The 27481-nt window shown below is 44.5% G+C and overlaps 1 protein-coding gene across 1 annotated transcript in view; it reads left to right on the plus strand.

The window, feature by feature from the left end:
* Positions 1–3615: 3615 nt before the first annotated feature.
* Positions 3616–27481, plus strand: part of THSD4 (thrombospondin type 1 domain containing 4) — a gene marked incomplete at its 5' end in the record, with an annotated part of 544049 nt that continues 520183 nt past the window's right edge. The window contains 2 exons of the mRNA XM_080808167.1: positions 3616–3644; positions 16416–16485. Of these exons, the coding sequence (XP_080664293.1) occupies positions 3616–3644; positions 16416–16485 (99 nt within the window). The remainder of the gene's footprint in view (positions 3645–16415; positions 16486–27481) is intronic.

Here is a 27481-nt window from a genome sequence, read left to right on the forward strand (position 1 = left end):
GGATGAGATTGGGACGCCTGGGTGGCTCAGTCAGTGAGGCATCTGGCTCTCGATTTTGGCTCTGGTCCTGATCTCAGGGTCGTGAGATCAGGCCCCACATTGGGCTTTGTGCTGGGTGTGGAGTCTGCTTAGGATTCTCTCTCTCGCTCTCCCTCTGCCCCACTCCCCCCCCATATGTTCTCTCTTCTCTCTTAAAATAAAAGGATAAGATAAAGATGAAAGAAATCCCGTTTTAAGATGACACGCTAATCATGATGGCTTCATTCTATTGTCAGCAAATATCTGAAGGCAAAATACGCAGAGAGGACAGGGTTCACGGTTCTTAGCAGTGACTATAAATCTATTTTCAAATTGTTTTGATAATTTAAGATGCTTTTCTGGTTGACTTCTTGTCAGATTTGGAAGCCATTTCTTTGCAACACACCTCCTTTCCTCAGCATTACCCTTCCTTTCCTGACAAACCCAGAAAAGCTCCGTTGGCAACTGGTCTTGCTACTTCCATCCACCGGAAGTCTGGAGGACGTCATCATTGGCACTTCCCTTTCCCTCATGCCCTCGGCAGTTCATTTGCTGCATGCTGGGGATTTTAGCTCTCCATAGGGGGTCAGGTCCTCTCACGTTCGCCTTCCATTGCCATGTTGTACCACATGGCTTCCCTCTTCCTCCCAGGTCCTCCCGCGCCTGTCCACACAGGGCTTCCTCCTCCTGCGGTGTCCCCTCCACACCTGGCTGACACCTGCTTACCCATCAAGCCCCAGCATAAACATCACTTCCTCATTGGGACCCTTCCCCGACCACTGCCCAGTCCGTATCCTTTCTGAGGCACCTTAGACTTCTTTCCTGGTGCTTAGCACAACTGTAATGTTCCTTCAGTTTCCGTTTGGTTAAAGTGTGTAGTCCTCCGGCATCTGGACTCCGTTCCCTGAGGACAGAGACCATGGCTGCGGTGTCGTGTGTGTGTGTGTGTGTGTGTGTGGGTGTGTGGGTGTGTGGGTGTGTCCAGCACCCAGTTCATGCAGTCTTAATATTTAATACTCACAACAACCCTATGGTAGTTCGAAAAGGATCCCCACTTTACAGATGAGGACACTGAGAGACAAGAGCGGTAATGCCGAAGGTCAGCTGGTTCATGAATGAGGATGTTAGTCTCAAACCTGGGTCGTGCTTGTTATCATGTATACACTTTGTTCATTTATAACCTGCGTAGACTAAAGGCTGATTTTATGTCCCATCTTCCTTGCTGATGTCTGACCGGCCCTCGACAGTGATTCTTCTTCTCTGGAACGAGCTTGATTTGTGCCTAGGGTCTCTGCATAACACTATTTACCCCGTGCTGTTCTAGATAACACTATCCTTTGCTCAGACCATTCCAGGTCCCTAAATCTTATCTACCGAAGCTAGATTATAAAGCCAGACCTACACTCACTCATCCTTTCCTCGAATCTCATAATAAGTAAATAATTGTTGATTAGTTGATTATTCCTAGCAGCCGGCTAAAGATTTTGTCCTCCTCCCCAGTCAAATCCTATCTTCGCACATACCCACTCCCCAGCCAAGAGCACGACCCTGCCTTGGATTCAGAGGAGTTTCAACTGTTCTAGTTTACACTTGTTGGCCCTCTTCCTGGTGGATCTCAGCTAACTTCTGGCTGAGACCCAGGAATTTGAGGGTCTTCAATGCCATGAGTAATTTCATGAGTTGCTGATGGCTAATTAGGGGTGATTACAGTTAAGAGGCTTTCCTTTCTTAACAGCCCCCAGAAAGGGCTGGTGGTAACTTTTAAAATCTTGATTATCTTTCCCTGGAAATGGAATGTTCTGATTCTCATGGCTGTCTTTTCTTAAGTCCTTATAATTTATCTCTCCCTCCCCACCCCATCCTTTTCTAGTAGGAAGGAAATTTGAAGTCCTGGGAAGAAGGTGGAAACCAGTGATTTGGGGAAAATTGGCTTTGTTGGAGAGGACCCTGGGGCATGCCTTGAAACCTTGCTTCTTCTATTTGCCTTTCCCTGAAAGGAGATGCAAGAAGAGGGGAGGCTGGGCCATGAGTTTTCTGCCCAAGTTCTACCACATTCCAGCCAAGCCTCCCATCCCAGGCTTTCTGATGCTGTTTATAATTTACCTTTGACACTGTTGGCTCATTTGACGGTGTTCAGTCTGTTTAGTAAGGGCTTCTGAGTAAAGGGGTTCTACTGTCCTGGTTTTTTTTTTTTTCTTTTAAAGATTTTATTTATTTATTTGACAGACAGAGATCACAAGCAGGCAGAGAGGCCAGGAGAGAAGCAGGCTCCCTGCTGAGCAGAGAGCCCAATGCGGGGCTCAATCCCAGGACCCTGGGAATCATGACCTGAGCTGAAGGCAGAGGCTTTAACCCACTGAGCCACCGAGGCGCCCCCCCTTTTTTTTTAAAGATTTATTTTTTTATTTATTTGACAGAGAAAGATCACAAGTAGGCAGAGAGGCAGGCAGAGCGAGAGAGAGGAGGAAGCAGGCTCCCTGCCGAACAGAGAGCCCGATGCAGGACTTGATCTTAGGACCCTGAGATCATGACCTGAGCCGAAGGCAGAGGCTTAACCCACTGAGCCACCCAGGCGCCCCTACCGGCCTGTTTTTACTGTGATCACACATTTGAAGAGTCGCCTGACCTCTTTGTGCATCATGTCAGCAGAACGACTTGGGATGGATGCCGCTTGGTGCTAGGCGCTGGGCTGAGCACAGCCCGTGTGTCCACTCGCGGATTCCCCACCACCTGTGGCAGTTCTCAGGATGCATTTTTAAAACAGTGTCACAGATATAATTCACATTGCATACCCTTCACCGATTTAACGTCTACGATTAAGTGATTGCTAATACCTTGGCAGGATTGTGCGGCCGTCACCACAGTGTAATTGGAGAACATTTTTGTCACCCCAGGAGGACACCTTGTACCTCCCGTGAGCCCCTCCCCACCTTCCTGAACTTGGTAATCACTAATGTATTTTCTGTCTCTGTAGATTTGTTTATTCTGAACATTTCCTATAAATGGAATCATGTAATACGTATCCTCTTGTGGCTGGCTTCTTTCTCTTAGGGCAGTGTTTTCAAGGTTCGTCCCACTGTACCATGTATCAGTCCATTTCTTTTTATTGTTAGGCCGTATTTTTAGCTCTACAGTACAGTTGGGAAAACCAAGACACACAGAGGAGAGATGACTTTCCTATGTCAGGGAGCCTTTCATAGAGGGAACTAGATTTCCAACGCCATCTTTTGCCCAATGCTAACTCTGCTATGAGCCAGACTCTGAGATAATCGCACTAATAGTAATTGATGGAACATCTTTTATGGATCAACCCGTGTACTAAGTGTTCTATAAATTTGTTACCTCCTGTGCCTATATAATCAGATTTCGATTGGGAAATCTTGTAACCACAACTGGGCGGTGACATTTTTGTTTTAATGTCTTCCATTTGCTCACTTCTGGTTTCATTGGTCCACGAAGGCTCTAGGATCTTCCTAAGCAAATGATGCTGAAAATTGTATTGTTGTTCCTTCTGCAGGAGCCGGACACCACTCCCATCTGTGGAAAATTTAGTAACATCTCAGAGGCGCCCTTGCTTCTTCCGGGACGCCCAGCATCATGGTTTCTCATTTCATGGGGTCGTTCAGGTAAGTGGAGAACCTTTTAAAAAAGACAACGGGAAAATAGGAAATTCGATATTTGCGTTTTACAGTGTAGTCTCTGCAGTAACTAGCCTCGCGGGTCTGCACGTCAGCGATCTCTCTGCTACACTGTGTGTGTGTGGTGAGTTTGCTCCTCAGGAGGGCGGCGAGCCCTAGGGAGCCGTGTGCTGTGGGGAGAGGTGCTTGGACGGAGATCCAGGAGGCTTGGCTGCTACTCTGTGCTCTGCTATTTCCCGGGAGCCCTCCAGGATTCAGATTTATATATATATATATATATATATATATATATATATATATATATATTTGTTTTTTTTTTTTTTTTAAGAGAGAGAGTACACGTAAGCAGGCAGAGAGGCAGGCAGAGAAGCAGGCAGAGTCAGCGAGAGAAGCAGGCTCCCTGCCAAGCAAGGAACCCGATGCGGGACTCGATCCCAGAACCCTGGAACCATGACCCGAGCCGAAGGCAGAGGCCCAACCAACTGAGCCACCCAGGCGTCCCTAGATTTATATTTTTGAGTAAAGATGTTCCTGGATCTGTGGGTCTGTATCTTCACATAGTTTTGGTCCTCTGGCCGCATTGGTACCGATTTTGACTTAATTGATCTGCTGTGCTTAAAAATGACCTCTCTGGTTCCTCTGCTCAGAACATCTTGACCTTCACCTGCATTTTCTGTTTGATCCTGATGTCAACCAGGCGAACTAAGTAGGATGAGCAGTAGTATCTCCGTTTTGTGCGTAAGAAAACCGTGCTGCTAACTCTGGGATGCACAATGCTCAAGTGTGGGGTGGAGAGGAGAGCTTGCGGCTCTGGACCTGTTGTCTGTGCTGTTGAGCCTGTTCTTCAAACTTTTCTTTTCATTTTTAATTAAAATTTCTTTTTAAATTTTTTACATTTTATTTTATTTTATTTTTTTATTTGAGAGAGCACCAGAGAGGGCGTAAGTGGGAGGGAGGGGCAGAGGGAGAGGGAGAAGCAGGCTCCCCACTGAGCAGGGAGCCTGATGCGGGACTTGATTCCAAGACTCCGGGATCATGACCGGAGCGGAAGGCAGACGCTTAACCCACTGAGCCACCCAGGCACCACCACACATTTCTTTAAGCTGATGGACCCTTTTAAAAATTAATCAGCCTGAATGCTATGTAAAAACTCCTTATATAAAATGGCCAACCGCAGTATTTTATTGAGATAAATTTATTTCCTAAGTTTGAATCTGTAACATTTATACCATATGAAATCAATGGGTCTGTTTTGACAAATACCAACATTTGATATCGGGATTTATGGGTGATAGCTTGTACATCAGCCTCAGCATCTGGTCTGTTCTGCACTTGCCTTGGCTGCATAGTATTAAGAGAACTTAATCATTACAAGTAAACACTTGCAGTTCATGGAGGAAGCTCGTCTTGCAATCTCAAGAGACTCCTTAAATAGAGTCAGAATCAAGATAGTGGGGAAGGAGGAACTTTTTGTTTAAAAGTTGAGGCACTAAGGATATCTTTTCTTTTTTTCTTCCATAACTATACATTAGCCCTACATGCTTAGAACTTATAATTAAAAATGAAATGGTCTATAATACGTTATTATGGTGGTGCCACAGATGATGGCCCAGCTAGAGAGCTAGAGCATCTGCCGGCCAGTGCTCTTAGGCCAATGCCTCACATTTAATTGAGTGTAGTGCGTGTGTGTGTGTGTGTGTGTGTGTGAGAGAGAGTGTGTGTGAGCCTTAGTCTATAGTTGCTTGTATAATTTTATATGAACAGACATGTGCAGGCCTGAACTCCAAAAACCCGTGCAGAGCTACAACCTTCTTCATTAATGTCATTCACAAGCGTGTCACAAAGACTCAGAGAAGGCAGGGAAAGCTCCATTCTGAGTCTTCTGCAAAATCCAGCTATGCAGAGGGCAGCCCAGATCTGTTTAGGGTTAGAAGTTAGCAACTAATCTAAATCAGTATGTTGGTATTTATAAACCATAGTTTGAAAGTAGTTTATTTCTTTATTTTTAAAAAAAGATTTTAATTATTTATTTGACAGAGAGATAGAGAGCACAAGTAGGCAGAACGGCAGGCAGGGGGAGAGGGAGAAGCAGATTCATTGCTGAGCAGGGAGCCTGATGTGGGACTTGATCCTAGGATCCTGGGATCATGACCTGAGCCGAAGGCCAGATGCTTAACCCACTGAGCCACCCAGGCGCCCCTGAAAAGTAGTTTAAAGGGTATTTCAAAACACGAGCTATGCATCCTGTTTGTAGAAGCTCTGATGGCCCCCTGTCTAAGCACAGGGCAGTGAGCAATGCCATTGGGTCACTGGGTCAGCTCAGGACCACAGCATGTGTGAGTGCCAGGGCCCAGTGGGGGACAGAGAAGTGGTCACAGTCACATACTGAACCGGTTTGAAAAGAGCAGCGGGTGACCAAAGCTGGGTTCACCATGTGGGAAGCAGGTGTAAGTCTGGCCACCATCAGACAGGCCCTGACAAGTACTGAGGATCCTCCAAAATGTGGCCTCCGAGGCACACAAGGAAGGCGATTGCTTGGGAGAACTCTCTTCTGCCAAGTTTTTTCTTGATGGAATTTCACAATTTTAACTGATGCCCCTGCAAAAACAATGAACCTCTTGTAATGACCTGATTGGTGGTTGGAGCCCGTCTCTCTTCAAGGGGCGCCTGGGGGGCTCCCCTCCAGGCTGTTCATTCTCTTGGAGAAATTGCCCACAGGTTAGAAATGAGCAGGGTGGGAGTCGTTGAAAGCTAGATGTGGTCTTGTTACCCCTGGGATGGAACTCCGAAAGTCTTACCAGGCCCCCAGCATTAGGGTCCTTCCGAAGGAGTCGTTTGAACAGGGCGACTCAGCAGGACGTTTCTTTAAGAGTTCTGCTGTAAGGAGAGAGCACATTGTGAGCTCTGAGGTTGGGTGATTCTTTGCAAGAGCTCAGCTGGAGCTTTCCGGGAGGTCTCCTTCCTAAGCCAGGTACTCATAAGCCATTTTGCATTGTTTCTAAGGCCTTGTAAATCTATTTTAATCTGAAAAACAAAACAGAACTAGAGTGACTTTTGCATAAATGCTTTAAAAAATGTTCTTGGGCAAAGGGCTATGTTTACTTTAAGAGTGAGTTGTCTTTGATAACACTGGTAGATGATCCACACATGAACACGCACAGATGTTAAGGGCTTGTCCATTTTGATGAAGGCAACCGAGTACATAAAGATCGATTGGACAAGCTGGAGGGCTTGTCCACGTAAAGAGGAAACAGGTCACACTTAGAAGTTCGCTGCCAAGAAAATCCCTGAGAGGAAAGACCATTTAAGGGGATTCACTGTTCTGATAGGCAGAGATTTGGTTTTAAAAATCCCTCCCCAGTTTTTGCCAAGCCACAAAGAAACAGCCAGCCAGCATCTCCCTCATTGAAAAAGACAGAGAAACCCTGGGTATTAACATGGTAAGAGTGTCTCTGGCCTGCTCAGAGTCCGCAGTCATAAAAAGAATCACTGTTAAACCAGGGGCAGAAAAAAACACTAAAACCTTAACTCTTGATAGAGCTTGTTAGTGAGTTGTCATTGAACGTGAGACGAGCCTGGATGCCATGTCAAATTCAGGGCAAGGAAAATCCATTTAGGCCAAAGGGTTGGTCATGGCCACATTAGGGGCTCTTTGTCGCCTGTTACGACTTAATGAAGAAGAGATACTAAGTGAAACAGAAGTACACACATTTCTTAAAGTCTTGCTCCAAATGGTGCACCTTAAAAATATATATAATATGTGTGTGTGTTACAACTTTATGTGTTTGTTTAGTGATTGACTGGAAGCAAACACAATTTTCTGTAGAAAGAGTATGAGTACAACAAGTGGGGAGGACCACCTACCATGGCCAGCCAAGAGGACTCTCTCTCGAGCCAGTCTGCTTGGTCAGGGGCTCATTCTGTCCCTCACAGCATGCTTTAGTGTTAAGTCGACGGTGCTGATGTTTGAAATGAAAACACAGAGGAAAACAACACAGTTGAAAATGCCAGACAAGTGGTTAAGTTGGCAGGAAACAACGTTGACTCGGTGATCCTTATTTTGAATAGTAGGTTTTGAAGAAATACAGATGTAATTAGAGAGATTACAGAGGTAGATGGTGATTTTTATAGATCTTATGAAGTAGGGTTCTGGATCGTTTTAAGGGGTTTACAGGTTGATGGCCCTAGGTCAAGTGTCTGGTTTTAGTCTTCTGAAATGTAAAGCTTTTCTTTGCCGTGATATACACTTCAGCAAAGTAATATTACTGTAATGCCTGTCAGCTACTTCACTTAGAAATACAACCAGAAGGAACTGAGGAAATGAGACAGAGAAAGGTGGCCATTCTGGGGGAACCGAAAAAGGTTCTGAAGACAGAAAGGAAATAAGAAGTGGGTTGAGAAGACGTGTGAGAATACCCCAAATAGTGATGCTTGAGCCAGGATGGATCAGTAAAAATGGAGACTCCCCTCAGGGACTGAGAGATCTGTGGTCGTTGGGAAGGACTGTGGGCTCACTCTGTGTCCCCATGCCAGTGACCAAGAAGGGAGCAGAGAAGGGGAAAATAGGGGAAGGAAGAAGACAAGAAAGAGGAGGAAGGAGGAGGAAGAGGAGGGAAAAGCGGAAGGGAGAGGGAGGGCGGAAGAGGGAAGGGGGAAGGGGGAAAGGGGGAGGGGAGGAAGGGGGGGTGGAGGGGGGAAGGGGGAAAGGGGGAGGGGAGGAAGGAGGGCGTGGAGGAGGGGAAGGGGGAAGGGGGGAGGGGAGGAAGGAGGGGGTGGAGGGGGGAAGGGAGAAGGGGAGAAGGGAGGAAGGAGGGGGAGGGTAAGGGAGGTGGAAGGAGGAAGGGGAGAAAAAAGAGAAGGGCCCAAGTTTGATGATTAGTATTAAACAGCATGGTGTTAATAAGGCCGGAGAGACTTTGGGTAAGCCTTCATCTAAACCACTACCCAGTTGATGCTTAATAAATATTTGCTAAATATTGAATGAATAAGTTAATAATTATCTTTTGTGTAAAAGAAAGTAGAACATTTTTCTTTCCTGATGAGGATTGTTAATTATAAAAGCAGGTTAAAGCAGAAAGTCATACAAATGATACATGCACACACCTTTAACAGTTTATTTTTAACTTAAAACACATGTACATTCACTCACTATGTTTTGATGTGGGGCCAAGGACTTTTCTTTGAGCCGGAGCCCCTGATTGTCCGTCGTGCGCAGACCACACCCATAAGCATCATCTAGGGTTTCCATTTGGGTTTCTTTAACGTGGAGTGAGAATTTAAAGACATTTGCAAAGCAATCCGAGTTCAGATGATTCTCGATTTTTATTATTTTTGCCCCTAATCATTTACAGTTGTCTCATCCACACCTAATTTGCCAGCAGTTTTTTTTCTTGGCTACTTGCCTTATTGAGTCTTTCCGAAGCAATCGGCTTCATTTTTGTAGAAACAGCTAACAACTACTCTATCTTTTTATGCTCCGTTTCATGGGTTTGTGGACTGCTTGAATATTTGTAGGGACTTCCAAAGCCACTGGCATAAACAGGTATGGGAACACAGTTGACTCTGTAGGAATGCAGCTCTTCTGGTGCGAGCCGAAAAGTACGAGGGTACCGGGGAAGAACCTACTGGAATCTTTTAAGGGAAGCCTGGTAGGAGAGCCCTCTGAATGGTAGGCCGAGAGGCTAGGAGGAAATAAAATCGTTTTTTGGAGGACTGCCCTGGCAAACCCCTACCTATAAAATGAAGGCAGGCATTCAGACGCTATTGATTTTTCTTTCTGCCTGGCACAGCCCTGCACCTGGATCATGTCCTCATCACTCAGTACTTGACTGTGGGATTTGCTAGAACATTCTGTACCAAAAAGGGTTCAGTGGAGTCAAGGTGTGATCACTGGGCTGCCAGCGACCCATTCCGTATGGACTCAAGGGGATGGATAGGCCTCCGGGGAACATTGCCCCCCTCCCTCCCTCAGGGGCTAGAACCCGTAACTGCCAGCTTGTGGAAATCCTCTTTTTAGGACCATCTTCCTTTTGCCAGTTCTTTAATTTTCCCAATAGAGAATTCTGGGATGCTCTTAGAAAAACACTTGCATTGCTGGAGCGTGGCCAACAGCAGCACTTTGCCTCTCTGGCCCTCCCTCTGGTTCTTCTTTCTCTTTCTCTTCATTCCATCCTTCTCTTCTTGCGTCCACTGGCTGTTCATTGGCCCTGAGCTGGGACCAGAGCTGTGTCGACCAGAGCCTGCTCGTTGGAAAGATGTATCAGAAGCCATTCCCTCAAGAAATCGACCATCGAGTACCGAAGGGTGTCGTGTCTTAAAAAGCCGGGCCGTGACAGACACCTCCCTTTTCCAGAGGCCCTGGTTCAGAAAACGCAAATGGCTTCTAGAGTTGAGAACCTGGAAATAAGCAATAAAAGCCAACAAGCATGGAGTAGGTGTCTGCAAATCCGGGCTTCAGATCGGAAACATTCACCCCACGAAAGCCAGGCCGGCCTCTTCCCGGAGCCTGCTGGTCTTGCTTTGGCTGCAGGTTGGTTCTGAGGCCAAGGCCGAGGTGAAGGGAGCCGAATTAGGAGGACGCGGGCTCCACCATAGCGCAGTAAGCAATGCCTGACGGCAGGGAGGAGACAGCAGAGGGCCCGCTGGATTCTGAAGACCCGGGCGTCTGCGCCTCTCAACCCGCCCTGCTGCAAGGCTACCACCTTGTGCTCTACAAATGGTTTGATACTCAACCCTGGCGGTCCTGAGCCGTCCAGAAAAGATGACTTCAGCTCAGCATGCTCCGTAGAAGAAAGCAGGAAAATAAGTAGAATGCACTTTTTTTTTTTTTTTTAAGTTTGGGATTGAAATGGTTAGCTTCAATTATTCTAAAATTTAAAAGGTTCTCTAGTGAGGCTGGATAAACTAGGTTTTATCACATGTACTTACTTTCTGATTATTTTTGCAAGCATGACAGAAAGTAAAACAGATGTGTGAAGCCACAGCCTCCTAAGACTGGGGAAGAAAATTGATGTGATGAAATGCGGGGTTCAAAGGGGTGTTGTGTTAACGAGGCCCCAGAGCATGGTGGTTAAGCATCCGGGCCAGGGGTCTGACTGCTGGCATCAAAATCAGCCTTTGCCACTTAGTAGGTGTGTGTGGCCTTTGATAAGCAAATAAATGACTTAGCTTCTCTGTGCCTCCATTTCCTTACCTGAAGAGTGGGTATAAGAAAAATGTTGGGTAGGATGGTTGTGGAGATTCAATGAAATTATACCCGAAGCATGGAGATCAGTGGTAAACCATCCAGTCTTCATTTCCAATGTCCCTCTGTTGTCTGCTTCTACTCTTAACTGCTGTCAAATGAAGGCCAAACCTGGTGACCGGCATGCTGGGCAAACCTTTTTCATCTCTGGAGCACAGTAATAGAGATTTCACTTCAGTGCTAAGATTTTGGCTCTCTTTCGCTAAGGTCAGTATAATTTTATTAGTTTCCAGGTTGCTCCCCAAATATCTCTTGGGTTATACTAACTGAAGAAGAGGTAAGGCTTTTGGGTTTTGGTTGTTGTTGGTGGGTTTTGTTGTTTTTTTTTTTTTCCTGTTTTCCTTGTTTTGTTACTTGATATGCTCAAGTATTGAGTTCATTGAGGTGAGCCCAGGTACCTGGTGGCTGTGACACGATCCACCCCCCGACCCAGATTTGAGGATGAGTGGCATGGGGAGTGGGGTAGGCTTGACCCGGGTCAATCCAGAAGCCCAGAGCAGAGCCCCAGCTCCATGCTATAAATCTTGTGCCAAATTTCAATGAGCATTATTTTCTACATGAGGAAATGAGATGATGCAGTGTTTAAAATCTAGAACAATACTGGGGAGATGGCATGTTTTTTTTTTCTCCTGTGTGTTCTGATGTGAAATCTTGGGTCATTTCTACTGCAAGGTGAATCGGAAAGTCTTCGTAGGAATGTGGCTTCCCCCGCTGCTTGGAGGGGAGTGTGTGATTTGTTTGCCAAAGGCCCTGGTAGCCTTCAATCTGTCAAAACGTTGCAAGCTGGGAACAGTTTGCCAAAGCAAACTATCAAAGTGAAATAACACACGAGTTGCACACACACACAGACACACACGCTCTCCCATTGCCCCAACATTAATTTTGAATCGGGTCAGGAGGAACAAGGGTTTGGGCTAGATTGTTGGTGTTTTGAAGCAGTTGTGGGCACAGCTACGGAGGACCAATTACATAGGTATGTGTGAGCAGGGTGGGGTATCCAAAAACAGACTCTACTGAGCAGGGGTGGGAAACTTCCAGCCCTTGGCAGAGGTTCATCTGGCCCTTGGGGTTATATATTGCTCTGACTGCTGTTATTGCAGCCCAAAGAATAATTTCCCCTCTGGGGAAATTTATTCTATTCCATTCAGAGCAGAGCCCATTTAATAACTAAGAGTTTATTCCAGAATGAATTTTATCGGTTATCCCTATGCATTTAGGTCCACTAGAACCCAGCTCAGTGAAGAAAAGAAGCATTTGAACCCTAAATATAATTTGTGTTGCATTTTTGCAACAAGAGGCACCAACAAACATTTTGTTGTCATAGCTTGTGTCAGTCTGATGAGAATAAATTTGGGGGCATCACATAGAAATTGAAAAGCACAACTGATCTTAATAAGTCCCTCATGAGATAGTATTCAAAAGTTCCCAAAGTGCCTTGGGGCATTTTTGAATCTGTTAATTCATACTATTTCTATTTGTCTTAAAATTTCCTAAGTTGTCAGGAGGATGTGGCATCATTCATTAATTCAGTAAATGAAGCTTTTACTATATAGCAGACACTCATTGAATGCTGGAGAATAAAGTAGGGATAAAACCAACTCCTTGATTTCATGGAGCTTGTAGTCTAGTAGGTGGAGGGAGAAGTTTAATTGAATAAAGACTCAGCCCGTGAGATAGTAAGAATGAAGCTCTTTTGTGCAGACTGGGGAAGGCTTTATGGAGAAAGGACAACTTTGGGCAGACACCCAGAATGGGGGAGGGGAGGAGCTGTAGAAGTATCTGGGAGTAGAGTTGACCAGGCAACTTGGAATGCCCTTCCTCTGAGACAGAGAACACCCAGAATCTTCCCTCCTCTCATCTTCCACTCCCTGTCCTGCCCCATGTCCCCTGGAAAGGTATGGAAACAGCCTGGGATGAGTGGTTATGAGAAAGTGCTTCTGATTGCATTACAAATATGTGGCTTAGGTGTCTGCCAAGAACTTGGAGGGGCTGAGGTGTAACACATTTATGGAGCTGCTGTTTGTTTTTTTAACAAAACCACACCAATCTGTTTTTTTTTTTTTTTTAATGTGAATAAACAGTGCCAGAATGTTACCATGGTTGAGAGTTGTAGGCACAGGTTCATGAGAAGGCCGTCTTTCACCTTGACTCATTTGAAGGAGGCAGGGCAGGTCATATAATTCCCATTTTACAGATGGGGAAACTGAGGTCCAGAGAGGATTTAGTTGTGCAAGCTCATGTAACTAAGGAGCGTAGACTCCCTAGTTGTGATGCACATGACCTGGGTTTGGAGGACAAACTGGATCCAGCAAGGATTCAGCTATAACATACCTATTCTCTTCCAACCAGCGTGTTCACACCCACTCCTTTAGATGCCCCTGCCTGGTGGCTGGAGGACATCTTGGGCAGTTTTCTGGTTTGTTGCAGGTTAATGGGCAGTCTTGTTTTCAAGTATCAAGAAGTCCAAAGAAAGGGTGCCTGGGTGCCTCAGTCCGACTCTTAAGCATCAGACTCGAATTTGGCTCTGGTCTTGATCTCGGCTCAGGTCATGATCTCAGGGTCCTGAGATCGAGCCCCACATCGGGCTCTGAGCACAGTGAGGAGTCTGCTTGAGATTTTCTCTCTCCCTCTCCCTTTTCCCCTCCCCCTGCTCTCTCTCTCCTAAAATAAATCAACAAATCTTTAAAAAGAAAAGTCCAAAAAAGCTGTACTTGCGGGAAGGGAGAGCTTTATTGGTGGAATGCCCGTCCTTTTAGAAGCTTTGGTTTTCGTTTTCCTTCAGTAGTTTTTGGTATTCATCTAAAATGTGAGTCACTTCACCCTGAGATCCATGTACCTGTGCACTGGATAGTGCAGAAATAGAATGTTTCCATCGTCACAGAAAAGTCTACTGGACAGCACTGACCTAGATCCTCGGCAAGTTATAAACCAGCTCTTTGATTCTCTTCATGACTAATTTCATATTCTATTTTTCTGAATAGATCCCCTGCTTGGAAGGATGTTGCATATAGATATTCAACATTAAAAAGAAAGTCTGGGGGGCGCTTGGGTGGCTCAGTGGGTTGGGTCTCTGCCTTGTGCTCCGGTCGTGATCTGGGGGTCCTGGGATCGAGCCCCGCATCGGGCTCTCTGCTGGGCGGAGAGACTGCTCCCTGCACCCCCCCACCCCGCCCGGCCTGCCTCTCTGCCTACTTGTGATCTCTGTCAAAAAAAAAAAAAAAAAGTCTGGTTAGGAAAAAAAAAAGTCTCATCAGATATAAAAAATTTTATGGGCCCAGCATGCTAGATATAAAAAATTTTAGTCTCTTTAGTCTCTCGTTCAATTGAAAGTGTCTCTCTGCCCCCAGACTGGGAGGGTGGGGCTTCAGACCCCCTTAGAGTGGGAAGAGGGGGCGGGGCTGTTTTCTTCCCACACCCAGTTCTCCACCTGGCCCCTCCCTCTGCCTCAGGGGAGAGGGGAGGTAACCGGGCAGAGGGTTTCCATGGGCTGGGTGCTGCAGGAGATCTGGTGTTGCTGACCTCAGGTCGGCGGATGCTAAGTTCTGTATTCCTCTCTCCTGGGGCACTTAGGGTGGCCTTTGGAGAACCTCCCCCTCACTTGGGGTGTCCTGCTGCACTTCTCTTTATGACCCTCCCCCAAGTCCGGTACTCCATGGGTACCCACCACTGATCCCCTAACCCTGGCGAGCAGCCTTTGGTGAGGTCCTTTATAGACAACCTAAACCCAGCATTCCACGGTGCCTGCCTTCAGCTGAGAGGGAAAAGCCAGCATATTCTGTTCCTGCAAGTTCCAGACATGTTCCCCCTCCAGCCCTCTCTCTCCACTCTGCCCTCCTAAGCACTTCAGCGGGGTTTTGTCCTTGAGATACTTTTCAGGGCGAGACTCTGGCACTGGTCCTTCGTATCCTTAACATGGGGGCCCAGATAAAGTTTTCTGCATGGCAGCCCTCCTCTCTTGTCCTGGGAGGGAGCTCTGACTTCTCCTACAAGAGAGGAAGGCGCTGTGCTCAGCGCTCCTGCATTTCTCTTCAAAGAAATCTGCATGGGGCGAACTTCTCTCACCCTCTGGCTTGCTCCTTGTACAGCTGGTGGTGGTGAGGGGCGACAATATGGGTTAGGGTGGGGCAGCGGGGGCACCTCCTTTTCTGGTTCTCAGTAGATGGTGCAGCCCTTCCTGTTTGGAGTGGGTGTCTATGTACTACCCTTGGGCCTCTTCTTTGGGGCCTCAGCCGCCAAGTCCAAGACAACCATGGAAAGGATGCAACTGTCACCCCGTTACATGGCCCCCTCGCCCCACTTCCTGCCCCCTTGCTGTCTCCGACCCGTCTGTTCACTTCCATTCTGGGTGGTCTGCCAGGGCCTGGCTAATTTTCTTACGAGGGGCTTAGGGTGGCATTTAGGATGCTTGGAGATGGTGGGAGCCTTTTCTAACTCCACACGCCCTAATTCCCATGTTCAGACAGGCTTCCTCACATCCACCTCCGCACGGTGAGTTCTGCTTGGACTGGAGTAGTGTTTTCCATCTCACAGTTGTGTTGGAAGCCTCCGAAAAGGGTGAAAACCACCCAGGTCGCTTCACTGTCCTCAGGATTAAACCCTAAAAAAAAGGATCCAAAAGACAACTAAGTAGGACAAATGGCCTCTTTTCAGGGATGCTTCAAACCATGGTGTTGATGATTTCGAGTCAAGGGACTTTGGGCATTTTAGTTAATTGACAGTGTTTGTCCTCTGACTTAGTAGGTGGGTGTTTTCACCTCTGTCATCCCCAGCGACCCTTACAGAAGGTAAGGACCTTGAGGGTCAGAGACATTAGTTTGCCCAGGGTCACCCGCATGGGAATGGTCGAGCTGGGATTCCATCCTCAGTGTGTTTGAATCCAAAGCGACATCCCTCCCAGCACACCCTGCTGTCTCAGGGCCAGCTGGCTCCTATTCCACACCTTCCCTTTATTTGATGACAAGTCCTAATCAGGGCTGGTGACAGTAGGGCTTAACACGGCTAATCCCACCCATGGAGAACATCTGTGACACTCAAGGGCCAAGAACAGGCAGAGGGAAGGCTCCAAGGGAAGCCTGGGGTGTAGGAGAGGAGCTTCCCTGGCCAGGCTCAGAGCCTCATTTGTAGCATGACCTGACCAGCTCCACTAGGACCAAGCACACACTCTAGCCGTTTCTCTGTGTCCGGCCTCCCCAAACCTCTGGGCCAGCTTCTGTTGTTGGTCCCATCTTACCCGGGAGAAGACTGAGGCTCCCGAGGTTACACATCCTGACTTAGAAACCCGCTGGTGGTGGGAAGGGGTTTGAGCCCAGACATACCCCCTGCCTTAGCCAAGCCCACAGCACTGCGCTGCCTCCCCTCCCTTGAGACTGGCCCTTGGCACCTTGGCTGGGTCCTATCCCAGGGCAGGGGTTGGTCTGATCTCTCCCTTCCGGTGATGAGGGGGAGCCGCTGCCTTCCCCTGGGTGCTGCTGCTGCAGCAGGGGACATACTCATGGTTGCTGTTTTTTCCTTCTCAGTGTCCTGGGTTCCCTCCTGCTGCTTGGACTCCAGCTTGTCTGCCCACAGCCCTCCACTGAACACAGAAAGGTAAGCCATGGCCGTTCAGAGGCTTTGCTTCTCTGCACAAAGGGGCTGGGGTCCCTCCAGGCATCACCCTGAATTTGGTTCTCTTTGGAGGGGAGTCACCACTAATCTTGAGAGGAAGCACTGTTTATAGAATGTTCCCCAGTCCTGTCCCTCTGAAGCCCTTGGAGCTTAAGAATAAAACTGGCGCCCAGAGTCCGTGTCCGAGAGTGTCACTGGTGTTGCTGGCTGTGTCCTTGCTGGTGGGACCACGAGGGCGAGCTCGGTGAGAGGACGACCCACCGGGGGGTGGTGGAGCACCAGTGTGGGGCTTTGACCCCCTCTAGGGGCTGCGGGTCTTGATGGTTAAAGAAAGGCTCTACCTAAAGCTGGGGCTGGGGCTGTAGCAAGATGAGCCCCGATGGGGACCTCCGACCTTTGGTAGGAGGGCGTAGTAGCCCCTGGCAGCCAGCAGCCAGGCAGGGAATGAGCAGAGAAATAAAGACCTGGCCCTCTCTTTGCTCCCTCCTCCATTTCCAGCTGGGGACTCCCCTGAGCTGGGCCCAACCAAAAGAAGACAGAAATACCTTGATGCAGTCCTCAGAGGCCAACCTCTGAGGCACCAGGGCTGGATGGAGAAGGGGGGGCAGAACTTCTGGGGGGGGAGGCACACGGACAGTATCAAGCATACCTTCAAGCATACCTCCATTCAGGCTCTGTGTGTTCTGTAGCAGGTGAGCTATTGGTGGCTGCCGTATGCTAGATACCATATCAAGCATACCTCCATTCAGGCTCTGTGTGTTCTGTAGCAGGTGAGCCATTGGTGACTGCCGAAACAAGCCAAACCAGGACAGGGGCATGACAAAGGCTCCCTCAGGAGCAGATGCATGAGATGACTCTGAGAATGTCCCTAAAACCCCTTCCTACTTACTACCTAGAATCTCCTCCTCCCTGCAAGTTAGGAAATGCAGACACTTCTCAGAGGAATGATAGGTCAGGCATTCATATTTGAGTGTGACTAAGTTGCTTCGAAACTTTCCCCAGAGAGGGATTTCATAGGGGAAATCCAGGAGAGCAGGGAGTGGACGAGAGTAGGCCCAAGGGTTTGGATGTGACCCTTCTTACAAGATTCTTTTTTTTTTTTTTTTAAAGATTTTATTTATTTATTTGACAGAGAGAGATCACAAGTAGGCAGAGAGGCAGGCAGAGAGAGAGAGAGAGAAGGAAGCAGGCTCCCTACTGAGCAGAAAGCCCAATGTGGGGCTCGATCCCAGGACCCTGGGATCATGACCTGAGCTAAAGGCAGCGGCTTAACCCACTGAGCCACCCAGGTGCCCCCCTTCTTATAAGATTCTTAATGCTCTTGTCTGCATCGTCTAACTTCTCTTAGGTCTGTGACTTATGTTCTGTCTTTGGTTTTCCGGGCCAGGTACGGGCCTGTCTTGTGTTGTATGCCTCACAAGGATGTCAGCTCCATGAAACTGCTGTCTTCCTGGCTCGTGGAATGAAGGAAGGAAGGAATGAATGAATGAATGAATAGAAAACCTGAGCAAGGTCTCAGCCTCATGTTGTTAGAGTCACTGGAAATCTGTACCCCTCTCCCTTCGCTGCATTATCCTCATTCATAATTTCAAGAAGTCAGAGAGGGCAACTCCTGTAGGCTGAATGTTTGTGTCCCACCATCCCCCAAAATGCACATGTTGAAACCTAATGTCCGATATGAAGGTATCTGCCAGTGGGGCCTTTCAGGGGAGGGGAGCCCTGATGAGTGGGATTAGTGCCCTTATTAGAGTCGGGAGAGAGCTTCCTGCCTGCCCCGGGAGGACAGAATGAGAAGTCTGCCGCCCAGAAGAAGGCACGGCGATCTTGGATTTCTAGCCTCCAGACCTGTGAGAAATCAGTTTCTGTTGTTTGTAAGCCACACAGTCTCTGGTGCTTTCTTTTAGCAGCCCAAACTGAGTCTGACAAAAGCAGGCACTGAGAGGTGGGAGTGCTGCTCTGACAAATGCGTGACATGATGGAGGTGGCTTTGGAACGTGGTGGCGGGCAGGGACCGGAAGAGTAAGGGGGGGCATGCTAGGAGGAGCCTACGTTGCCAGGAGTGGACTTTTCGAGGTGTTCTGGTGCGAGCTCAGAAGGGGAGAACAGTGATCTCGCACAAAAAGGTGGTGGCCTGCAGACGGCGAAGGATGGCATCTCAGACAGAAATGAGAACGTGTTATTGGAAACTGGGGGCAGGCCATGCTTGTTATAAAGTGGCCAAAACCCAAACAAACTTGGCTGAATTGTGTTCGTGTTCTTGTGTTTGTGGAAGATGGCCCTTGCAAGCGATGAAATTAGATATTTAGCTGAAGCAATTTCGAAGCAAAGTGTGGAAGGAGTGGCCTGGCTTCTCTCGCCTGCTTATGGTAAAATGTGAGAAAAAAAAAATGACTTAAAGATGGAATTGTTAATTGGAAAGAAAGCAGAGCCCAGAACTTAAAAGATTTGAGAAATTCTCAGCTAATCCATATTGAAGAGAAGGAGAAAGTTTTCAGGGAGAACACCAAGGGTGTGGCCAAGAGACCATTTGATAATGAGACTAGTCAGCCATCTCAGAGAAGCCAGGACTATTTTCCAAGACCATGGGAGAATGCAAACTAGGTTTCCTTGTGCCTGACCCTCCACATATCACCTCTCTGGGTGGTCTCCATGGCCAGCACTCTCTCCTCGGCTGCCCCAGGTGCTGCTCCGGCAACCCAGTGAGGTGTGGGCTGTGCCCAGCGAGCCACAGGGGCATGGCTGCTTCCATCTTGACTTCAAAGGACAAGGCCTCCCTGCAGAGCCGTGATCCTAGGCCCTAACCCTGGAGAACCACAGGGGGAGAGGGCTGCCCAAAGCTCTGGGGGCAGGGCACCTGGGAGCCTTGGGGCCTCAGCCTTCCCCAGCAAAGCTGCAGGCAGGAGCACTGTCCCATAGAGTCTGGAGAGCAGGAGCATCAAACCAAAGAGGATTATTCTTGAGCGTTAAGGTCTAAGGGAATTTCCGCCCTTGGGTTTTGGCCTTGCTTGGGACTTGTTACTCCTTTCTTCTTTCCTCTTTCTCCCATCTGGAGTGGGAATTCCTGTCCTGTGTCTGTCTCACTGCTGTATTTCAGAAGCATGTGACAGGTGTGACTAGGCAGGTTCACAGTTGGAGAGCAGATTGGCTTAGGACAGGTTGTATGAATTGAGGTGATATTTAGATGGGCCTAGTCTTTAAAGTTGATGCTGGAACTTGTTAAGAACTTGGGGGCTGTTCAGATGGAATAAATATATTTTGCATATAAGAAGGACATGAATTTTGGGGGACCAGAGTGAAATGCGATAGATCGAATGTGTCCCCCTGCATTTATATGTTGAAACTTAATCCCCAGTGCGATGGTATTTAGAGGTGTGGGGCATTTGGGAGGTGATTTGGTCATGAGGGGATTCTTGCCCTTATAAAAGAGATCCCAAAGAGATCTCTGGCCCCTTCTACTAGATGAAGGTACAGCAAGAAACCTGCTCTCTTTAAACAGGAAATGGGCTCTTCAAGAAACCAAATCTGCCAGCCCCTTAATCTCAGACATCCCAGCCTCCAGAACTGTGAAAAAATAAATGTATGTTGGTCATAAACCCCTCTCCCCCCATCTGTGGTATTTTTGTTATAGCAGCTGGCATGGACCAAGACAGCTCTCTTTTCACTATTAAGTTATACTATTAATACTGTTTAGAAGTGTCAAGGTTGTTAATCTTAATAGTTGAATTGTTGAATCAGTTATTGCATGAATTGTTGAATAGTTGAATCAATTTGCCAGTGTTTGATTCTTATTGCGCAAATAGACCATCACAGCTGAAAATATTTTATAGATGATTTACTTTGCTATTTTCCAAGTTAGCCTGATGACTGATATATATATATATATATATCTCACATATATACATGATATATATATCCTGAAGAAAAGGTTCACAAATAGGTATTACTTTTATCTTTCTTAAGTATTTGTTCTGAACAATAAAGAGAAAAGGCTATGAGTTATGTTGGAATGTTAAATTTTATTTTATTTACTTATTTTTAAAGATTTCATTTATTTGAGAGAGAAAGCACAAGTGAGTGGAGGGGCAGAGAGAGGGAGAGAAGCAAACTCCCCACTAAGCAGGGAGTCCAATGCGGGGTTCCATCCCAGAACCCCAAGATCATGATCCCAGGACACTGAGCTGAAGACAGATGCTTAATCAAGCCAGCCACCCAGGCACCTCTGGAATGTGGAATTTTAAAATTGAGTAGAAAGTATCCCATCTTGACATATGGTTCCTCCCCAAAATATTGAAAAGAACTTTGCAGTAGGAAGATTGATTAATTTTTTTCAAAATTATTTCTAGATTAATTTACTTAGAGAACATACATTTTAGGAGAGCTTTCAAATATAATTATATGCATTTTGGCTGCCAGAGTCATTGTCATTCACCCTAGAGAAGAACAGATTCAGTACTTTCTTGGGTGTTGAATTTCTTCTTACTGTTTCATTAGAGCTTTGTAGAGCTGTGGCTGTCATCCTGCCTGCTTATATCCTAAAAATCCTGGCAGAGGTACCAACAATGGTAGCATCCATTTATTTCTGCAACATGAGAAGTATGTCCTTAGTAAAACAGGGGTCAGAAATTTTTTTTTCCATGAAAGAGTAGTTGTGAATATTTTAGGCTTTCTGGGCTACAGAGTTTCTAACTATTCACCTATGCTTTTGTAACACAAAGGCAGCCATAGACAATAGGTAAATGAATGTGAGTGACTGTATTCCAGTAAAACTTTATTTACAAAAATAGGTGGTTATCTGGATTTGGCCCATGCCCACAGTTGGCAAACCACCAATCTAAAGCCCGATAGAGAGGAGTTAACTGCACATATGTGTGTTTTGGAATTTGAAGTTGGAAGTTGTCTCCTCCTGGAACTTGAAGAAACACAAAAGTTTGGAGAAAAAAGTCTATTTTTTCATTAAAAAATAAGAATTATGATTGCTCTCAAATTGCTTTCATTGCTTAGATAAATCATAATTGAATTCCTGCTGACCCATTGTTTTATGACAAAATCCACTCCCAATCTGTAGCAGAGAGCAGCAGAAAGAATTAGAAAACCATTTATGGTGAATTCTTAAGGGACAGCATTACTAATTTGTGCATACTGCAGTTTCGTATGTATATGAAAACTACCCACTAAAAGACATCTCTTTTTCTTTTTCATTACAATAGCATGTCCAACTTTAGCATATGGAAGCATTTCTGCAGTGTAAGTGATTCTGTGGAAAAGACATAATTTGTAAATGCTGTCAAGTAAACTATGCTTTTCTAAATGAGGCTCGGGTGACTGGACACGTCTCTGTCCCATAATGGTGCAGGAGGAAAGGACTCTGGGGCAGAGCATCAGCAGCTCTTTCCAGATATTTCTATCCAGATGTCTTCCTCGTACTCCTGCAACAAGGACAGTATCACAAAGGTTCACTCAGCATCTGTTCTTGGAAATTTTTAATGACACTTGACAAATCATTGTATTTTTAAAACTTTCTGTGGCTTCTTTTGCAGATAAGGTAAGACCAAGAGCAGGGGAAAAAAAAAAAAAACTTGACTAAGACTTTAATAAAAACCATACGTTATTAATAAGGGAAACTATGGAGATTGTAGAAAGCTTTCAAGTTAATGAAACTGTTCTACTGTGTCTGCCCAACCGACATTGACCGAGCAAGTTGCTTTTGTAAGTCATAATGTGTATAGTCAACATAATCTGTTGACTATACAGAGCTGTGAAATGTCGTCTTTTATTCCTACAAATGAAAAGACATACGTATACTTTCATCACAACTGCTCAATGTGTTTCTTTTTTTAAGTTTACTTTTTAAATTAAAGTATGCACATGTCTTATAAAAGATCTTAGAAAATAATGAAAAACTAGAAGAAGGAAATAAAAACTCACTCCTTGGGCCCCTAGCCAAAGAAAAGGGCTCTTCAACCTGTTATTTATAGAAACTCTCAAACAAAAAGAACAGAAGCACTACAAAATGCAGTAAGAGTGAAGTGAAATACTTGTTTTGCTAACTGATTAGCAAGTCATGATGTGAACAGCAGGGGACCTTGTAATGGGTGTAGAGCCTACTGTTAGTGTAGTAGGATGTGCAGTCATTGACTTCACATTGCCTGTTGACAGTGTCATACAGTTGGATATTGAACAGAAGGCCGACAGAAGGGCAAAAAGAAGTTTTTAGGCTACATATCATTTCTCATATCCTTGCTGCTGTATTCGAAAAGAGGAAAGGAAAAAACAGTAATGCTTTTAGGAGAAAATATATGAAACTATCTTCGTGAATTGTGGTGGGTAAGAATTTCTTAAACAAGACACCCAAAGAACCGGACTATGTTGAAATTAATGACTTTTGTTTATCAAAATACATCATAAGAAAATTAGTGAAAAGATAAGGCATAAACAGGTGAGGAGATTCACAGTAATTGACAAAAGATTCCTGTTCAGAATACATATTAAAAAAAACCCTACTGGTCATTAAGAAAGTTAAGCAATCCAATATCAAATAGACCAAAGACTTGAATACACAGTTCATATAAGAAGATATTCTTATGGGCAATGAGCATATGAAAAGATGCTCAGGCAAAACCGTTAGTCCTTAGGGAACTGCAAATTAAAATGAGATAGTACCAGAATAGCTTAAAATGAAAAACACCGACACTACCAAGTGCTGATGAAGACGTGGAGCAACTGGAATTCCCGTACATTGCTGGTGGGCGTGTAAAATAGTGGACCGCTTCAGAAACTGTTTGACAGCACCTCTTAAAGTTAAACATATGCCTGTTCAGTGACCTGGCGAGTCTACTCCTAAGTACTCAAGGGAGATGAGTGCATGTATCCATCAAAATATGCATAAAAATGTTCAAAGCAATGTCATTTACATTTATTCAAAATTGGCAATATTGCAAAAGTCTATCAACAACAGAATGGGTAAATAATTATAGCATACCCACACAAGATAACACTAAAGAAAATTAAAAAATAAACTTTTGATTCTAGCCAAGATGGACTAACAGGTATTGGATTTACCTTCCCATCTAGAACAAGAGCACAATGGCCAAGACAGAGCAACAAGGACTGGATTTCCCCTTGCCTTCTCCCTGAAACAACCCAAACAAAACATGACCAGACAGCATATACGAAGCAATGGTTTTCAAAACCATGGATATTGGTCAGCATAAGACAATGATTTCTCAGAGATGGAAAACAAATGAGTTGAACCCCAAAATTTCTCCAGCTGACTGCCTTGAGAGAGTGTCTTATCCTTGGAGTGAAGTGGAAATGGGAACCCAAGCAGAACCCGATGGACTCCTTGATTTGAGGAGCTTGAGAGTCCAGTGAGACTGTGGGGGTAAGAGTCTTCAGGACAGAGTACCAGAGAGTAGAGCAGCACTGAGGGAAGACACAGAGACCACAGGGGTCCTCCTTGGGGTGGACTGACGAGCACAGGCATGGGACTCAACAGCCCGAGATTGGAAAAGAACCATCCAAAACGATTGAAGGGAACAGTATCCAGCACTCACGCGGTATCAGAAACAGTGACTCTTCCCAGCAGCCAGACTTTAAAAACTCACAATCCAAGGGACATTGGAGAGAATATTCGGAAACTCTTGCCATGGTCCTAGGGGAATAATTGACCCTAGACAGTGTACTGCTCTGGACCTAACAAGTCATAAATGTACTAGTGGAAAAGATTAAACTTTTGCTGAATGATGTAACTATTCTAGCACAAAGCTCATGAATATAGGAATAGAAAAATATCTAGCACTCAAGAAGGTACAATTCAAGATGTCTGACATTTGGTCAAAGATTACTGGGCATACACAGAGGAGCACAAAAATAGCACTGTTCTTCGTAAAGGGGAGAACAATCAATTGAAGCCAACTCAGAACTGATGCAGATTTTAGAATTTGAAAAAAAAGGATATTAAAAGTTATTAAGGCTGTATTTCACAGATTCAAAAAGTAAATAGAACCAGGGATGATATAAAACCCTTATCAAACTTCTCAGGTTGAAAATGACAAAATCTGAACAGAAAAATGTGCTGGATGGGATTAATGGTAGATTTAAATCTCCTTTAAAGATCGACTCTTTAAATAAAATAGTAGTAATGTGTTGGGGAGTGTATGTATAAGTAAGATGTTAATGCCAGAAGAGGATAAATGGAAATACAGTATTGTAAGATTCTTATAATACAGTATTGTAATAGTCTTATAATACATAATACAAGGTTCTTATAATACATGTAAAATGGCATCGTATTACTTGAAGGAGGACTGATGAGTTAAAGATGTTTACTATCAACCCTAAAACAACCATTAAAGTAACAAAACAAAGAACTTTAGCTCACCAGTCAAAAAAGGGAAATGGTAGAATTTATTATTATTACTGTTGTTGTTGTTGTTTTCAAATAATTCAAAAGAAGACAGAGAAAGGAAAAGGGATCAAATAACAGAAGGGACAACTAGAAAACAAATAGCAAGCTCTTAGACTTAAACATGATTATATTAATAGTCACAAAAACAACTCAGCTAAAAGGCAGAGATAGGCAGATTGGATAAAACACAAGACATATAACTGTGTACTGTCCCCAAAATACGCACTTAAATATAAAGACACAGATAGGTTAAAAGCATGGGAAAAGATAGACCATACTAACACTAGTCAAAAGAAAGCTGGAGGGACCTTGTTACCATCAGATAAAGTAGATATGGAGCAAAAAATATTACCAAAGATAAAGAGGGCCATTTTATAATAAAAGTAATCAATTTATCAAGAGGACATAATAATCCTAAACATTTATGCACCTACTAATAGAACTTCAAATTACTGAAGCAAAACCTGATGTAACTGTAAGAAGAAACAGACAAAGCCATGAGTACAGTCAGAGATTTCAGCATTCCCTTCCTAATATTGATAGCACACATGGACAAAGAAATCAGTAAGAATGTAGAAGACTTGACCATGACTCTCAACCAGCTTGACCTAGTGATCTATGTAGAACATCCCTCAAACAAAATCAGATATGCGTTCTTTCCAGGTGCATGACGAGCACTTACCAAGGTAGGCCCTATTTGGGGCCATAAAACAAGATTCAAGTTTCAGACAGTTTTTTCTCTGATCACAGTGGGATTTAGTTAGAAATATAACAGAAATGTATCTGGAAAATAGCCCCAAATGTGGAAATAACACATTTCTAAATGATCCATGGGTCAAAAAAGAAGTGGAAGGGAAAATAGGAAGTACTTTGACCTGAATGAAATTGAAAACACAAAATATCAGAAATTGCAGAATGCTGCTGACCCAGCACTTAGGGGGAAGTTCATGCAAGTAAATACCTGTAAAGTTAAAAGACCTCAAATCAATGACCTCAGCTTCCTCCGTCACAACTAGAGGAAGAGGAGCAATTTAACTCAAACTAAGGAGGAACCAATAAAGATCAAAGCAGAAATCTATAAAATGGAAACAAAAAACTGTAGAGAAAGCCATTTAACCCAAAACCTGGCTCACTGAGAAGACCAATAAAATGGTTAAATCTTGAACCAGGGTGATGTGGGGGGGAAGAAAAAGGAGTGAAGACACATATTACCATTATCAGGAGACAGAGTAGTAACATCACTACAGAGTCTGTAGCTAGTAACAGAATAAGGAAATGTTATGAATACATTTATTCCTATGAATTCAACAACTTAGATGAAAAAGACAAATTCTTTGAAAGATACAAACTGCCAGACCTCACTCAAGAAGATGTAGGTCAACCGGATAATTCTATGTTGATTAAATCAATGGAATTTGTAGCTAAAAGCCTCCCTACAAAGAAAATGGCAGGTCCTGATATCTTCACTGGTAAATTCCTACAAACATTTAAGGAAGACATAATGCTAATTTTATACAATTGCTTCCAGAAAATTGAAGAGGAAGAAAAATTCTCAACTCATTGGGAGACCGGATTACATACCAAAGTCAAGTAAAGATACTACAAGAAAACTATAGATGGTTGTCCATCAGGGACATAGATACAAATATTCTAAATATAATTTTAGCAAATTAAATTCAACCTTATAGGAAATGGTAATGGTCATGGATAAGTGGGCTTTATTCCAGGAATATAACGTTGGTTTAACATTTAAAATGAATCAATGTATTTCATCATACTATCAGACAAAGAAGAAATCCCAAACACCATATGATTATCTCGCTACATGCGGAAAAGGTTTGACAAAATCTGACCTCCATTCCTGATAAAAACTCTTAGCAAAGTTGGAACAAAAAGGAACTTGCTTTAATCTGATAAAAGACATGCACTGAAAACCTAGAACTAAGCCTACTTAATAGTGAAGGACTGAATGCTGTCTCTGAAAGACCAGGAAAAGGACAAGGATGTCTTCTCTCCCCACTTCTATTCTTTATTTTACTGGAAGTTCTAACTGGTGAAATCAGGCAGTGAAAAGAAATATAATGCATCCAGATTGGAAAGGAGAAGTAAAACTGTTTTTTCTTGCAGACAGCAAAATTGTAGAAAATCTGATAAAATCCGATAAAAAAGCTACTAGATTGAGAGAGTTTAGCTAAGTTACTGGATAGAAAATCAATATGCAAAGACTCAATCATATTTCTACTTACTGCCAATGAACCACAGAAAAATTAAATTGATAAGTGCATGAAAAATATGAAATCTGTATACTTATAACTACAAAATGTTGAGAGAAGTGACTTAAATAAGTAGAGAAACATACCATGTTTATGAGTTGAGAAAATCAACATTGTTAAAAATAAACATTCTCCTCAAGCTGATCTCTAGATTTGACAGAATTCCGGTAAAATTCCCAGCAGACTTTTTGCACAAATTGACAAACTGATTTAAAAATCCTTACGAAAATGCAGAGGATTTAGAATAGCCAAAACAAATTTCAAAAAGGAGAACAAAACTACAGGAATTATACTACCT

This window comes from Martes martes (genome assembly GCF_963455335.1).
Source record: "Martes martes genome assembly, chromosome: 7".
NCBI classification, from domain to species: Eukaryota; Metazoa; Chordata; class Mammalia; order Carnivora; family Mustelidae; genus Martes; species Martes martes.